Source organism: Mirounga angustirostris, unplaced genomic scaffold (genome assembly GCF_029215605.1).
Source record: "Mirounga angustirostris isolate CCGP_5_RB_7025 unplaced genomic scaffold, mMirAng1.0.hap1 SCAF_16, whole genome shotgun sequence".
Taxonomy (NCBI): Eukaryota; Metazoa; Chordata; class Mammalia; order Carnivora; family Phocidae; genus Mirounga; species Mirounga angustirostris.
The window spans coordinates 7,122,731-7,137,123 of NW_026991724.1; the positions used below are offsets into that span (position 1 = coordinate 7,122,731).

Here is a 14,393-nt window from a genome sequence, read left to right on the forward strand (position 1 = left end):
CAAAGGGAGGCACAAAGAACAGAGCTTAAGAGAAGTTGACCGTGAATCCGACTAGAGGTCAAGTCCTGCTACTGCCACCTAATAGCTGCTTAAGCTATAAAAGCTTTCCCCATTCTACTCTTGGGCAAGTCATTTAACCTTTCTGAGCCTCCAGTTCCTCACCTATGAAATGAAAGTAATACCTATCAGAAAGGGGTTTGGAGATTAAAAAGGTAATGTTTGGGGCATCTGGGTGGCTCAGTTGTTAAGCTGTCTGCCTTCGGCTCAGGTCATGATCCCAGCCTGCTTTACCCTCTCCAGCTCCCCGTTTGTGTTTCCTCTTTTGCTGTCTCTCTCTGTCAAAAAAATAAATAAAATCTTTAAAAATAAATAAATAAAAAGGTAATGTTTGCACAGTCCCTGGCACATACCAAGGGAAAGGAAAATGGAGCATGACAGCCCTTGCAAGCCACTGCATAGATGTGCTGACAGTGCCCATTTTGAGTGGGGTGGAAGCTCAGTGCAACAACATGAATCTCCCAAACATCCTTGCACACACTCACATCACTTTAAGTTGCCCACCCTGTAATAATGAGGATGTGGAGCTTGATGTGTTTTTCACTCTGGTGTTTCTTTGCTGATTCCTACCCACTCCATAAAATTTGTGTTGAAGGTGAGGTCTTTCCCAGAACTTAATTATTTTCTATCTCCATGGATGGGAACATGATTTCTGTTTTTCTCAAAAGGCCTTGGTCATGGGCTGGCTACTTAAACAAGGAAGTGACCATGTTGGGCTTCAACTTTGCCTTTTGATTGCTCCTGCATTAGCCGACTGGCTCCCACCCAGTCTCCACCAAGGAGACATTCCCGACCCTCAGACAAGTCCTTGCACCTCTACGAGGTTCATGATTCTGTCTGTCCCATTTGGGGTACCCAGGCCTCTTGGGATCTGTAAAGTAATAAAGTAGGTTCCTGGATTGTTTCCAGTATTTTGAAATGTCAAAGAGAAACTGTGTCAGAGCTCCTATGGCCAGTGCCCAACAACCCCCTTCGTTTGGAATGACTCAGTTTAGACCTGGCTATGAACCCTGCTCTGGGTGACCTTGATCCTCTGTAGGAGGAGGGGAGAGTATTCTTTAACAGAACTGGGGACACTCTACCTTCCCTGGGACCTCAGGGACCCAATGGCACAGGAATGCGCGCCCCGCGAAGCCATCTCTGCCGGGAACCCTCTCAATGCCCCGGGGCGTCTCCCACGCTAGCAAAGCTGGAGCGGAGGACCTTGTACTTTCACTAGCCGTAAAGGGACTCCGGGGAACGAGGTCCTGCCCCGCCCCGCCCCGCACGCCCCAACTCCTACCAGCTACTACGCTAGGCCCCGCCCCTCACCGCCTGCCCCTTCCGGGACGCAATTCTGCCGCAGATCCCCTCCCCTTTCACGCACGTCGCCCTATCCGAGGCCGCGCCCGGCCTGGAGTCCCCGCCCCCGTCCCTGCCAAGCCCCTCCCCCGCGCCCCGGACCAGCCAGCTCGCTCCGGCTTGCTCCGGTCCGGGGCCGCCCCCGCCCCGCTCCTGCTCCGCCCCTGCCGGCTGGGGTTTCCGAGCCGCTTGCACTGCGACCCCCGCACCTCTGTGAACATGGCGCTGCGAGCGGTGCGGAGCATGCGGGCTGTGGCCTGCAGTCTGCGCGTCGCCTCCGCGCCCGCCGCACCCTGCCCACCGCGGCCCTGGGGGCTGAGGGCGGGCGCTGTCCGGACACTGCGCACGGGCTCCGCTCTGCTCTCCGGTAAGCGCGGGCGGGCACGTGGGGGAGAGCCGGGCTGCCTGGGGCGACGGGGCTGGGCGCCTCCCTCCCCGGGTCGCTGCTTACCTCGAGTCCGCAGTGGTGACCACCCGGGTCAGGCGAGGCGACCCCTGCCCACGCTTCTTTCTACTGCTGGGATCCCTAGTTGCGTGGCCGACACCGCAGCCTTTGTCCTGCGGGTTGGGGAGCCAGGAGGAGGAAGCCTGGAGTACACGCGCGACTGCCAAGTGCGAACTCGTTCCACGGGAGCGCCGGCCGCTCGCTGCTGGAGAACCATGCAAGCGTCGCTAAGCTCCTTCGCGACCTTAGGTTATCTCGCGTATGTGTGCATCGTGGGCCCTAAAATTGGAGACATGGTAGGCTTTAGTTTGCTACATGGACTGTCACTGAGAACTCTGAAGTAAAATTAAAGAGCGCTTAATGAAATTAAAGCACTGGAGCTAGATTTTTACTAGCAAAAGTGAGCATCCCTTTGAAGACTTGGCTTTTTCCTAAAAACAGTGAGATAAAGTCTTTGGGACTCTTACATTCTGCTAAAACCTATATTTAGTCATGGATGTGTTGGGACAGAAATGAGGCCTCACACGGACATGCAATTGAAATAACGGGGCCCTGCCCACAAATGTCTTGGTCATCTGTGCTACTATACAATTATCGCAGCAGAAAAAGTTTTCTTACTGCGTGCACAAATGCTTGAGATGCTAATGCACCTCCAAGAGCTCAGGCTTCTTTCTTAGGGGTGCATAAGCCTGTGATGGCTGTTGTCCCGTTAAGTTCACGGTTTTAGAAACCTGTTTGGAAATGGAAGACTTGATAACATTTATTCCAGTCTGAAACATAAAGATGCTTCTCTTTCGTTGCTAATATATTCCTTTAGTTCTCTTGGTGACACATATCAGTAATTACCAATCTGAATACAAAGGGGAAAGCATATCTCAGAGAAGAAATGAATTTCAAGTCTGGTGGGGTTTTTTTGGTTTGTTTGGTTGGTTATTCAGTGTGACGCTTACCTGCTGGCTTTTTGCAGTTTCCAGTTAGCTAGTTAAATATTGTCCAAAATATCAATAACCCATGATCTGGTTGAACACCAAGGTTTTTAAGAACAGAGAGACCCAGGTTCCAATTTTGATCCTACCTCTTACTAGCTCTGTGATCTTGGGCAGAGTCACTTAACTTCTGAGTCTGTTCCCCTCATCAGAAAAATGTAAATGATAATACCTCTACCAGGCAGAGTTGTTGGGAAGATGAAATGAAATAATGTAACCGCTGTACATGTAGCCTGACACATAGTAAGTACTTGGTAAATGTTACTCGTTATTAAATATTATAGAATCAAGTAGGTAAAAATTGGCCAATATTTGTTATCTGGCTAGTGACTTTGGAACAGACACTTTTTTTTAGTAAGTTAGTAAGCTCCATGCTCCATGTGTGGCTTGAACTCATGACCCTGAGATCAAGTCACATGCTCCATCTACTGAGCCAGCCAGGTGCCCCTTGACTTGTGACGTTGAAAGGAGGAAAATGCAGACTTTTCATAAATTACTGAAACGCCTCATTTTGAGGCCAAAAATGTTCTTAAAGGCTCAGTAAGAAAGTAATTTTTACCTAATCTGTCCACTTTTTTCCTATTAGGCTGAGGGTTAAAGGAGAATTAAACTAATCATTGTCTTTAGCCTAAACAGCTTGGCCTTGTAAAAAGTCTCCTGGACTTTGAAATTAAGTGGACTTAACATGCATTTACCTTAGTAATGTTGCTGTCTTTCCTCTAAATTTATGGTTGTTCAATTGTTAAACTGAGTGTATGTGAGCAACCTTACTCCTAAGATTATCTTTACAATTAGGCAAGATGCCAAGGCCAAAATTGAGACAGTAGTCTCAGAGAAGTCATATTTATTATTTCATAATTTGTATTGTAATCGGCCAGTTCTAGAGTTGTAACAGAGTGATAGGGAGAATTGAGTGTAGCCAAATATGTATATAGATATTTTGCTCAGAATCTACTTAATTAAAACTAAAGAATTACTTCACTCCTTAAACTTCTGAGTGCTTACTGTTTGGTAAGCTCTGTGTTGGAACTGGGAATACAAATGAAAATGAGATAATGAGATAAACCATGCTCTTGCTTGCTTTGTACTTCATCTCCTTGCTGGGGAGAGTGGACAAAAGGGTATATGTGTAGTTCCTTAAGTGCTGTGTACTGTAGGGTCAGGATCCGGAGAGAGTGGTGCAGAGTGCTGTGGGAGCCAGTTGGATGGCCTAGGAACTTTGGAGGGCTACAGAAGGCTTCTGGCAGGAAGGAAATTCGAACTTGTAGTAGTCAAGAAAAGGCAGTGGGGGAGAGAGTTGCAGTCAGAACACCAAGTTAGAAACTTTACGGAAAGATCAGATTGACCTGAAGCATTTAGTTATTTGAAGTGGAATGAAGCAAAACAAGTTCCTTTTTGACAGATTTTACAACTTCTTACAGTGAAGAATATGAAATTGAAGTTTTTTAATGATTAAGGGAAAAAGAAAGCAGTAAGTTACATTCTGCTGTATATCAGCGCTGTGTAATCAAAGCATTTTAATGCTGTTTTAAGTACAACTATCTTGTGGGTAAGGGGTAAGAGTGAACCAGAAAGGCTTACTCAAAAACAGCATGTGAATTGATGAACCATTGTCCTATTAACTTCTGAGGCATTGTTTTTGGAAAAATATTTGGCCTCAGAATGTGATAACATAATATTATGTTAGCATTATGCTTTTTAAAAAATTTATTCTTTAAAGCAAGTACTACTAACATTAAATTCTAAATAGCTTTTTTCACATGTCTTGAACTTTGGTCAGTCTTTTTTCCAGGAATCCTTGAATAGTTCGGCCATGTCTTTGAAGAAAAGCTCATAAAGCCAAGGGCTAATCTGTCCACTGAATGTTGAGCAGAACTTGACTTTCCACCAGTTAATGCCTTAGCTCTGAGGTGACTGTTGAGTTCTGATCTTATAGTTTGTTTCTTTAAATGACAGTAGCCATTTTCTTCAAGGGCAGGCTTGAATTCAATGAAAATGGAATTTTAAGAAGTTAGTCAAGTTATAATTGTTGCAGATCAGTTTCATTCATGTAAGACTCCACTTTATAACCAAGATGCAGTGAAGCCCTCTTAGGTCAACTCTACCTAAAGAGGCACATTTTTTTTTCTTCAGGTTAAATCATTTATAAGCATTATGAGCATTTATGCTCCCTCACACCAAGCTACAGAGGGACAGACTACCTTCTGTAAGACCAGTAATAGATGAGTATACATTTTGAAGTACGCTCCAAAATAGTTTGTATGTGTAATATAGACTAATGTTGGAATAACCAAATCTCCAAAAGATGCACAAGGTGTTATTCACATCAAGCCATCTTTGCCTAAATGATACTACTCTTGAGAAGATGTTCCATCTTTTCATGTGATCTGGTTTCTCCTGGGCAGTGTATTATTGAAACGCAGTGTTAAGTTAAACACAAATACTGGGAAAGTCTTGCCTTTTGACAGTATTGATATGAAAAGTGCTTTTTAAGAAGTGATACCACTGCTTTTCTGAAATACTGGTCTTCTATTTTAGTGCGTAAATTCACAGACAAACATGAATGGATAACAACAGAAAATGGTATTGGAACAGTGGGAATCAGCAATTTTGCACAGGTATTGGCTTGTCTTGAAATACTAAAAACAGTGTGCTCTTGCCTAAATTGGATTGCTCTACCTTTTAAAGATTGTTTATTCTGCCCCTTATTATTTTGGGCCCTTTAAAGAAAATCAAGTAAACAAGTAAAATATAAATTTAGTTAGAGCAGTATATAGTGTTTTAAGAGATTATTAAAAGGTTAACACTCAGAAGTAAACATACCTTATTCAAGAAAGAAAGGTTTCATGTTTGGGCAGTTAAGGAAAAAATAAGAGCAAGCAGAAGGCATGGGAGTGTTGACAGTGTTTGTGGATACTGTGATATATGCACAACCCCAGGGGATAAAGAAGGAAAACCTAGACTGGCACAGATTAGACAAAGGCAAACCTTTTATGTAGCCACTCTTTTTCTTTAATTTCTCTATTCCCACTGATCCCATAATGAGAAATTATTCAGAAGAAAATGAGAAGCCAAATAGCAAGTATGAGTCAGTGATTTTCAACTGGGGCTGTGGGGGGGGGGGGGGGGCAGGAAGGGGAAACTGTTAACTGATAGGAATGTATACTAGTTTTCAGAAGTGTTGGAATCTCAGGTATTGAGCATCAGTGACAATTGTTATCGTCACTGGCCTGTGTACATACTGAGGCCCAGTACAGGGTACTGTGTACAATACTGTGCAAGTGTTGTCTTCACCTCCTGGAGTTTTATCTATGAGGGGAATCACCTACATGGAAAATGACACACAAAACATTATATGATGGATGACCTGCATAGTACAAGGGTTGTAACTCACCTGATGGAGAGCTCACTTCTTAACTTGGAATCAAGGTCTTCAGGGAGTACAAGGTATGAGGACTATGATTTATAGATCAGTGGGTAGGATTTCAGCAAATACAGCAGGGGAAATGGCCTAAGCGAAACTGCAAAGGTAGAAAAGCACAAGGTGTTTGTTCTCAGAGGAGCTAGTATATGGGGGGGATAAGGGGGATATGGTTTATGACAGGAGTCACTGCTGCTTGTGGGCTAGGCTAGCTGGTGGCCTGTTTTCTTACAGGTCCTGAGCTAAGAATGTTTTGCATTTTTGAAGAGTTGTAAGAAAAACTAAAGAATGTGGCCCCTGGAGTGTAAAATATGTACTATCTGAATTATAGAAGGTTAGTGTTTGACTTGTTTCTATTCACTAGGAGGTTTAATTTGATTTCTTAAAGGTTTGTGTTTTGTTTGTTTTAGGAAGCTCTGGGAGATGTTGTTTACTGTAGTCTGCCTGAAGTTGGGACAAAACTGAACAAACAAGGTATTTTTCTCATCTTGGTATATTATTCATGCCATAAGTTTTCTTTACCTTGAATAACTTGTTGCACCTAGGACCAGTTAGAGTGCTTTTTACTCAAGTAATAGAAAACTCAATCTAAAAGATTAAAGTTGGGGTTTATTTTATCTCCCTCAAGGAGTCTGGAGATAGGTGGATACAGGGGATTGGCTTAGTGGCTCAGTGAAGGATCATCAAGGACATGACCTCTTTTCATACTTTTTCTGCCTCAGTGTGTCAGAGGTCACAAAATGGCAGCAAAGCATCACTTTCTCAAATGGCCATATCCAAAAGTAGGATGAGAAGGTTAAATCTGTTTTTCTTTGGAGGCAGTAAAGAATCTGTTTTTCTAAGTATCTTTGACAATATTGGCCATGGTTTTTTTTCTGCTTAAACTTTCCCCATCATTTATCTTGTTTGAACTTTTTCTGCTTCCTGGCTCTCATATAATATTAGGTCATATCCCTCTTTTTTGAAGGTCTTCATAGGAACCTTTTCCGATGCCATAATAAGATCCTGTTGTGATTAATAATCTTTATCTGTCCATTTTCCTGTGTTCTATACATTAGAGAACAGTTGTTCTTGTTTTCTCATGATCTTTTATACCCACTTTGCTGCTCTCAGGCAAGAGATCCTGTTTCTGAACATCTCTTTACAGCAAGTGAGCTGCATGAACCTACTTTCTATGCTTAAAAAACTTAGGTTAACATAAATATCCCTAATGAATACGGTCTTTAAACTTTTCTACTAAAGGCTTTTATAAAATTGATGAAAAATTTACATACAGTGAATGCATGAAGTGTACAATCCAGTGAGTTTTGATAAACATAAACACTGTGTAAGCCTTGCCGATTAAAACCCTTCTCGAGACAACCTGTTCTCTGATTTCTGACACCATAGGTTAGTTTTGTCTATTATTTTAACTTCATTCAAAAGGAACCACACAGTTTTTATATTATGTCTGGCTTCTTTTGTCCAATATCATGATTTTGAGATTTATGTTGAGTGATCAGTAGTTGTTTTTTTTTTTTATTGCTGAGTAGTGTACCATTATGTAACATTTTAATCTTTTCTCCTGTTGGATTTCTGTGTTGTTTCTAGTTTTTAGCTATTAGAAATAAAGCTACTATAAACTTTTTTGTTGAAGTCTTTTTTGTAGATGTCTTCATTTCTCTTGGGTATATATATATGTGTGTGTATATGTGTATATATATACATATATATATGAGTGGAATTTGTGGCTTGTAGTGTAGTAGTTTTATGTTTAACTTTGTAAGAAATTGCCAAACAGGTTCCCAAAGTGGTTGTACCATTTTACATTCTCACCAGCAATATGAGAGAGTTCTAGGCACTGCAGATCTCACTGTGAGATGATAAATTATTTTCGAGCACCCTTCCATGTGCTTTTTGCCACTCACATCTTTGTAGTCTCTAGTCAAGCCTTTACCAATTTATTTGTGTTGTCTTTTTACCATTGATTTTTAGGCATTCTATATATTCTAGGTACAAATCCTTTTTCAGATCTATATTTTGTGAAATTTTGTCATAGTTTGTTATTTTGTCTTTTCATTTTCTTGTGTTTTTTTGATAAGCTTTTAATTTTTAACAAGTCCAAGTTATTACTGTTTTAATTTATGTATAGAACATTGCATCTTTTCTAAGAAATCTTTGTCTCCATGGTTCCCATCCTATATACCCTAGAGCTGTGGGATATTTAAAATTTTCAATCTCTTTTGGACACCACACACTGATAGCTCAATAGAGTTAACAGTTATCCAATATTAGATCTGTGTTATCTTGGGTAATGTGTCTTTGAAGCAAATATTGCATGAAAGTAAGCAAGGATCATCAATAAGACAATGTGGTGTTCAGTCTGATTCCCTGATAGAGAATTTGTATAGTCTGCAACAGACACACATTATCAGTAAATACTTGTAGTTAAAAATGAAAAATATGTTACTAAGATACTTAGGGCACTATGAACCAAGAAAGTTTGAGCAACTGTGGCCTATACCAAGTTTGCAAGGTACTCTCCGTGTTTTCTTCTTGAAACTTCACAGTTTTTGCTTCCATTTTCAGGCATTATTAAATTCACTGATTCTTAACAGTTTTATAGATTCCTTTGAATCTTCTATGTAAACAGTAATGTAATCTGTAAATAAAGAACTTTATTTCTTTTCAATCTTTATGCATTTTCTTTCTTTTTCTTGCCTTATTGCACGGCCCTGAGCCCTCGGTATAATGTTGTATAGAAGCAGTGAGGTAGACATCATTGCCTTGGCCTTATTCCTTATCTTGAGAATGCATTAAGATTTCATCATTTAGGCATGATAGTTAGCTGGGGGTTTTTGACAGAATCTCATTATCAGATGAGGAGGTTCCTTTCCATCTAGTTTGCTGATAGTTTTTATCATTTATGGATGTTGAATTTTGTCACATTTGTTTTATCCATCTTACCGACATGATCATAAGGGTTTTCTCCTTTATTCTGTTAATGTGGTGAATAAGGTTATTTTTAAATGTTTAACCAGATTTGCATTCCTGGTAGTTATGATGCAAAAATTACCTTTAAAAATATACTGTGGGATTTGATTTGCTAATTAATCATTTTTGTATTAATATTCATTATAGATATTGGTCTTTTATAATGGCTTTGTCAAATTTTGGAATTAGTTATATTGACCTCCTGGTTTTGATTGTTTTTGTTTTTAAGATTTTTATATATTTATTGCCAGAGTGAGAGAGAGCACAAGCAGGGGGGTAGCATCAGACAGAGGGAGAAGCAGTCTCCCTGCAGAGCAGGGAGCCTGATCTGGGACTCGATCCCAGGACCCTGGGATCATGACACTTAACCAACTGAGCCACCTAGCCACCCCTGTATTGGCCTCTTAGACTAAGTTTGGAAATGTTCTCACCTTCTCTCTTTTCCTGAAAGAATGTGCAAGATTGGTATTATTTCTTCCTTAAGTGTTTGATAAAATTAGTTAAATCTTGAGTTAGATGATTTCTTTCTGGGAAGGTTTTTGATACAAATTTAATTTCTTTAATAGATATAAGGCTGTTCATATTTTCTACATTATCTTTGATTTTGTTACGTTTTGGGGGGAATTTTTCCATGTTGTCAAATTCATTAGTAAAGATGTGGTAATTTGTGTGTTTTCTCTCTTTTTTTTCATCAGTCTTGTTAGCTATTTATCATACTAATCCTGAAAGAAGCAAATTTTTACTGTTAATTTTTTTATACTCCATTTATTTCATGCTCCTAGCTTTGTTTTTTTCCTTCAAATTAGACTTAATTTCTCTATCTAATTTTTCCTTGGTAGAAAATTGGGGCTTTGTTTTAGTAAGTACTTTGTTACTCATACTATGAAACGCTGTCTCCCTTGTGATGGGTAGCAGCTAAAATCTAAGTTTTAATTCTTTTAGCCTTAGCTGGGACACCAGCTGTGCATGCATGGCTCAGGCATCATTCAGAGACCTGGACAGAGTTTATACACAGGATTTGGGGCTCTTCCATTTAGTCTCTCTCCTTGGGCTTTCCCACCTCACTTTCCAGTAGTTGTGGTGGCCTCAACTTATCTTCTGGTCCCTTATGCCAATTAAGACTGAGATTTTTCTCTCAGAATTTTGGCTGCCCCAAATGGCAAAGATTGGTGCTGTCTTCAGGCCAAAAGCCATCTTTGAAAAAATCACTACTGTCCCTTCTTTCAAGTGTTGTCTCCTTTCCATGAACTGACTGCTATTGTTCATTTTCTAGTGTCTCTAGAATCCAGGTCATTGATTTTTAAGATGTTCTTTGTAAATGAGACCTAAATATAATTGCCTTCTAAGCAATATTTTAGCTATATCCCACAAATTTGGGTATATTGTATTCTCAGTATCATTCAGTTCAGATCACTCAGTGTTGTCCCAGAGGTGACCAAGGCTCTGTTAATTTTTCAGTCTTTTATTTCAGTCAAAAGACTGAAATATGGTTAATTTCACGTGCTCTTTGTTCACATTCACTGACCCTTCTGCTGTTACTGCCATCCAGTGAATTTTATTTTACATATTATACTTTCCAGTTCTAGAATGTCCATTTTTAAAATTTCAGTTTCTTTGCAGGTATTCCCCCATGTGTTCGCGCATGATGATCTTTTTAAAAATCTGAACAAATTTGTAATAGTTACTTTTAGGTTCTCTGCTTATTCCAGTATGTGGGTCTATGGGTCCTTTTGTCATCTGTTGACTACTTTTTTCTCTTGACCATGGCTCCCTTTCTTTATAGGATTTCAACCCTCAGTTTCCAGCTACCTTGGCAGGCCCACGTTCCATCCTCTGACCTCTCAAGCAAATAAGACTGGTTTTCTCTGTGTTCTAGTGAAACTGTGTGCTTTGAATGGGGCAGTGTTGTCAGTACAAATTATATAAATGAAGATCTCCTCCATTTTGGGCCCCTTTTAAGGATTGACTCCTCCTTTGGTCACCCTTCAGAGCCTTCATATAATTGTTTTTTGTTTTGTTCAGAGTTTATAATTGTTATCTTCAAGAAGGCTGGTCTGATGAGGTACTTCACCATTACTGGAATCTCCTAACATTTCATTTTCATTGAGTTTTACTGGGTTTAAGTACATCTGGTATTCAGATACATCACCATCTGTTGACTCCGTCTAAAAACAGGTCCACTTAATTGAGGATATTTATACCCTTCTTACAGGTGATATGAGCATGACAAAACTGATTTTTTTTTTTTAGTTAAAGATATTTAGAATGCTTTGGGGCACCTGGGTGGCTCACTCAGTTAAGTGTCTGCCTTTGGCTCAGGTCATGAGCCCAGGGTCCTGGGATCAAGCCCCGTGTCAGGCTCCCTGCTCAGCGGAGAGTCTGCTTCTCCTTCTCCCTGCTTGTGCTCTCTCTTGCTGTCTCTCTCTCAAATAAGTAAAATCTTTAAAGATATTTAGAATGTTTTATCATGCCTGTATTAAAGGTGACCACTTACCCATATTTTATATTTTCAGGTCATTGACTTTTGATATTTAATATTTTAATTTTCTCAATTTAGATGAGTTTGGTGCTTTGGAAAGTGTGAAAGCTGCTAGTGAACTCTATTCGCCTTTATCAGGAGAAGTAACTGAAATTAATGAAGCTCTTGCAGAAAATCCAGGACTTGTCAACAAATCTTGTTACGAAGATGGTAAGTTGTTGCTAGAAATTTTTTCAAAGGATTATTGCTGCAGTTAACATTTAGAGTTTAAAGCAAGCTTTAGCAGATTGGAACTTCATCTTTTTGTACTTTTTAAGATTTTATTTATTTGACAGAGAGACACAGTGAGAGAGGGAACACCAGCAGGGGGAGTGGGAGAGGGAGAAGCAGGCTTCCCGCTGAGCAGGGAGCCCGATGTGGGGCTCGATCCCAGGACCCTGGGATCATGACCGGAGCTGAAGGCAGACGCTTAAAGACTGAGCCACCCAGGCGCCCCTCATTTTGTACTTTTTTGATACGAAATAGGGATGTTTTGCTTTAAAAAAGGGAAACACAGATTAGCTGAATATATAAGGTTAGCTTTAAGATCTCTGTCAATAAAAGTATTGCCTTCTTTTACAGAGTTCTTAGTATTACGGGTATAGACTTTTTATGAACACTTTCAAAGTATTTACCTCTTCACACATAAAGGTGGTAATAGAATAATGCGTATTGCATCAGTTTTGTCACATTTTCATCTTCTTAATAACCCAGTGAAGTATGGTAGCAGCAGTTTTCTCCATTTTGTACATGAATTGCAAAATTAAGATTAGCTTGTAGTTCTCTGTTGCCTGTCACCTAGTCCTTCTAACTCTAGTAGTGCTTTCTGCTTCCTCTTCCCCGTCACCTCAGCAGTTACAGTGTCGCTGTTCCTTCTGTTAAAGAAAGATATCCTGGTCTTGTATATTTGGATCCCTCAATGTTGTTGATGGTTGTGGCAACTTGAGGTTTTTTGTTGTTTTTAATTTTTAAAAATTTAATTCTAGTATTGTTAACATACAGTGTTTATATCAGTTTCAGGTGTACAATATCGTGATTCAGCAATTCTACACATTACTCATAGCTTATCATGACAAATGTACTCTTTTAATCCCCATGCCATATTTCATCTATCCTTCCACCTACCTTGCCCTGATAATTATCAGTTTGTTCTCTATACTGAAGAGTCTCCTTTTTTTTTTTTACTTTGTTTTGTTTCATAAATTCCACATGAGGGGTTTCTGGGTGGCTCAGTCAGTTAAGTATCCAACTCTTGACCTCAGCTCAGGTCTTGATTGGGGTCGTGAGTTCAAGCCCCGTGTTGGGCGCCATGCTGGGTGTGCAGCCTACTTTAAAAACTTCCACATATGATTGAAATCCTGTGTTATTTGTCTTTCTCTGACTGACTTACTTTGCTTATTAACATTATACTCTCTAATGCCATCCATGTTGTTGCAAATGGCAAGATTTCATATTTTTTTAATGGCTGAGTAATAATCCATTTTATACACATATATGCACATATATATACACCGCATCTTCATCCATTCATCTGTTGATGGACACTTGGGCTGCTTCCATAGTTTGGCTATTTTAAATAATGCTTCAGTAAACATAGGGGTGCATACAGCCTTTTGAATTAGTTTTTGTATTCTTTGGATAAATACTCAGTAGTGCAATTACAAGATCATAGGGTAGCTCTACTTTTAAGTTTTTGGGACACCTCCATACTGTCTTCCAGTGGCTGCACCAGTTTGCATTCCCACCAACAGTGCACAAAGGTTTCTTTTTCTCCACATCCTAGTCAACATTTTTTGGTTTTTGTGTTTTTTTATTAGAGCCATTCTGACAGGTTGGAGGTTAAGAGTTCTTAATCCATTATAGTAGAATCTATTCTGGCTTTAATTCTTTTCAATTGTGATATGCAAGGATATTAACTGAATTCTTTTTTTTTTTTTTTATTAACTGAATTCTTAAGGCTAAAATATAAAGCTCCTTGAACAAATGAGTGATTTATGTAAAGAATACTAGATCAATTTAAAAAGGTAATTTGGAATATGATACTTTTTTTCGGTTGCAGGTTGGCTGATCAAGATAGCACTCAGTAATCCTTCAGAACTGGATGAATTAATGAGTGAAGAAGCATATGAGAAATACATAAAATCTATTGAGGAATGAAAATGGAACCCCTAAATAAACTAGTATGAAACAACTTAATCTAGCAAAGTTGTCTTAAATTAGTGGTACACAGAGATTTAAAATAGCAACTATTAGCAATACCAGTGGAGAAAGAAACTACTTGCAACAATGCTAATGGAAGAAAATACCCCTTAACTTTATAATGATTGCAGAAAAACACAACATGCATCTGTTTTGCAACACCCTCTGATTTTTATGCTCCAGTTATAATATTCAGAATACTGAAATTATCTTGGTTAAAAACTAGTTATAAAAATTATGTAATTCAAGGATGACATTGTTACCTTAAGCCTTAAGCTTACATCTATCCCTGGATGGGGGTCAAAATGCTTAAATAATCTTTCCATTGGAAATAACTGGCAGTAGAGAAAGGTTTGTTAGTTGTAATGTGCCAGATAAAGAACAATACTACCTTAATTTTGCAATATACTGCACTTGCTGGTGCTATTTTTATACAATGAAGCAACAGCCTTG

At 39.5% G+C, this 14,393-nt stretch overlaps 1 protein-coding gene across 1 annotated transcript; it reads left to right on the forward strand.

Annotated features, from left to right (window-relative positions):
* The first annotated feature begins 1,477 nt into the window (after positions 1-1,477).
* Positions 1,478-13,937, forward strand: GCSH (glycine cleavage system protein H). Its single transcript, XM_045890683.3, has 5 exons — positions 1,478-1,765; positions 5,368-5,447; positions 6,661-6,724; positions 11,781-11,912; positions 13,801-13,937. Exons 1-5 carry the CDS (start codon positions 1,618-1,620, stop codon positions 13,896-13,898), a joined length of 522 nt encoding a protein of 173 aa, XP_045746639.1. The 5' UTR covers positions 1,478-1,617; the 3' UTR covers positions 13,899-13,937.
* The last annotated feature ends 456 nt before the right edge of the window (positions 13,938-14,393 follow it).

Excerpts from the sequence above, each read along its gene's own strand:
- GCSH (XM_045890683.3), top strand. The coding sequence starts at position 1,618 with ATGGCGCTGCGAGCGGTGCGGAGCATGCGGGCTGTGGCCTGCAGTCTG. Across the intron at positions 1,766-5,367 it reads GGGCTCCGCTCTGCTCTCCG|TGCGTAAATTCACAGACAAA; the intron begins GTAAGCGCGGGC and ends CTTCTATTTTAG. Across the intron at positions 6,725-11,780 it reads GACAAAACTGAACAAACAAG|ATGAGTTTGGTGCTTTGGAA; the intron begins GTATTTTTCTCA and ends TTCTCAATTTAG.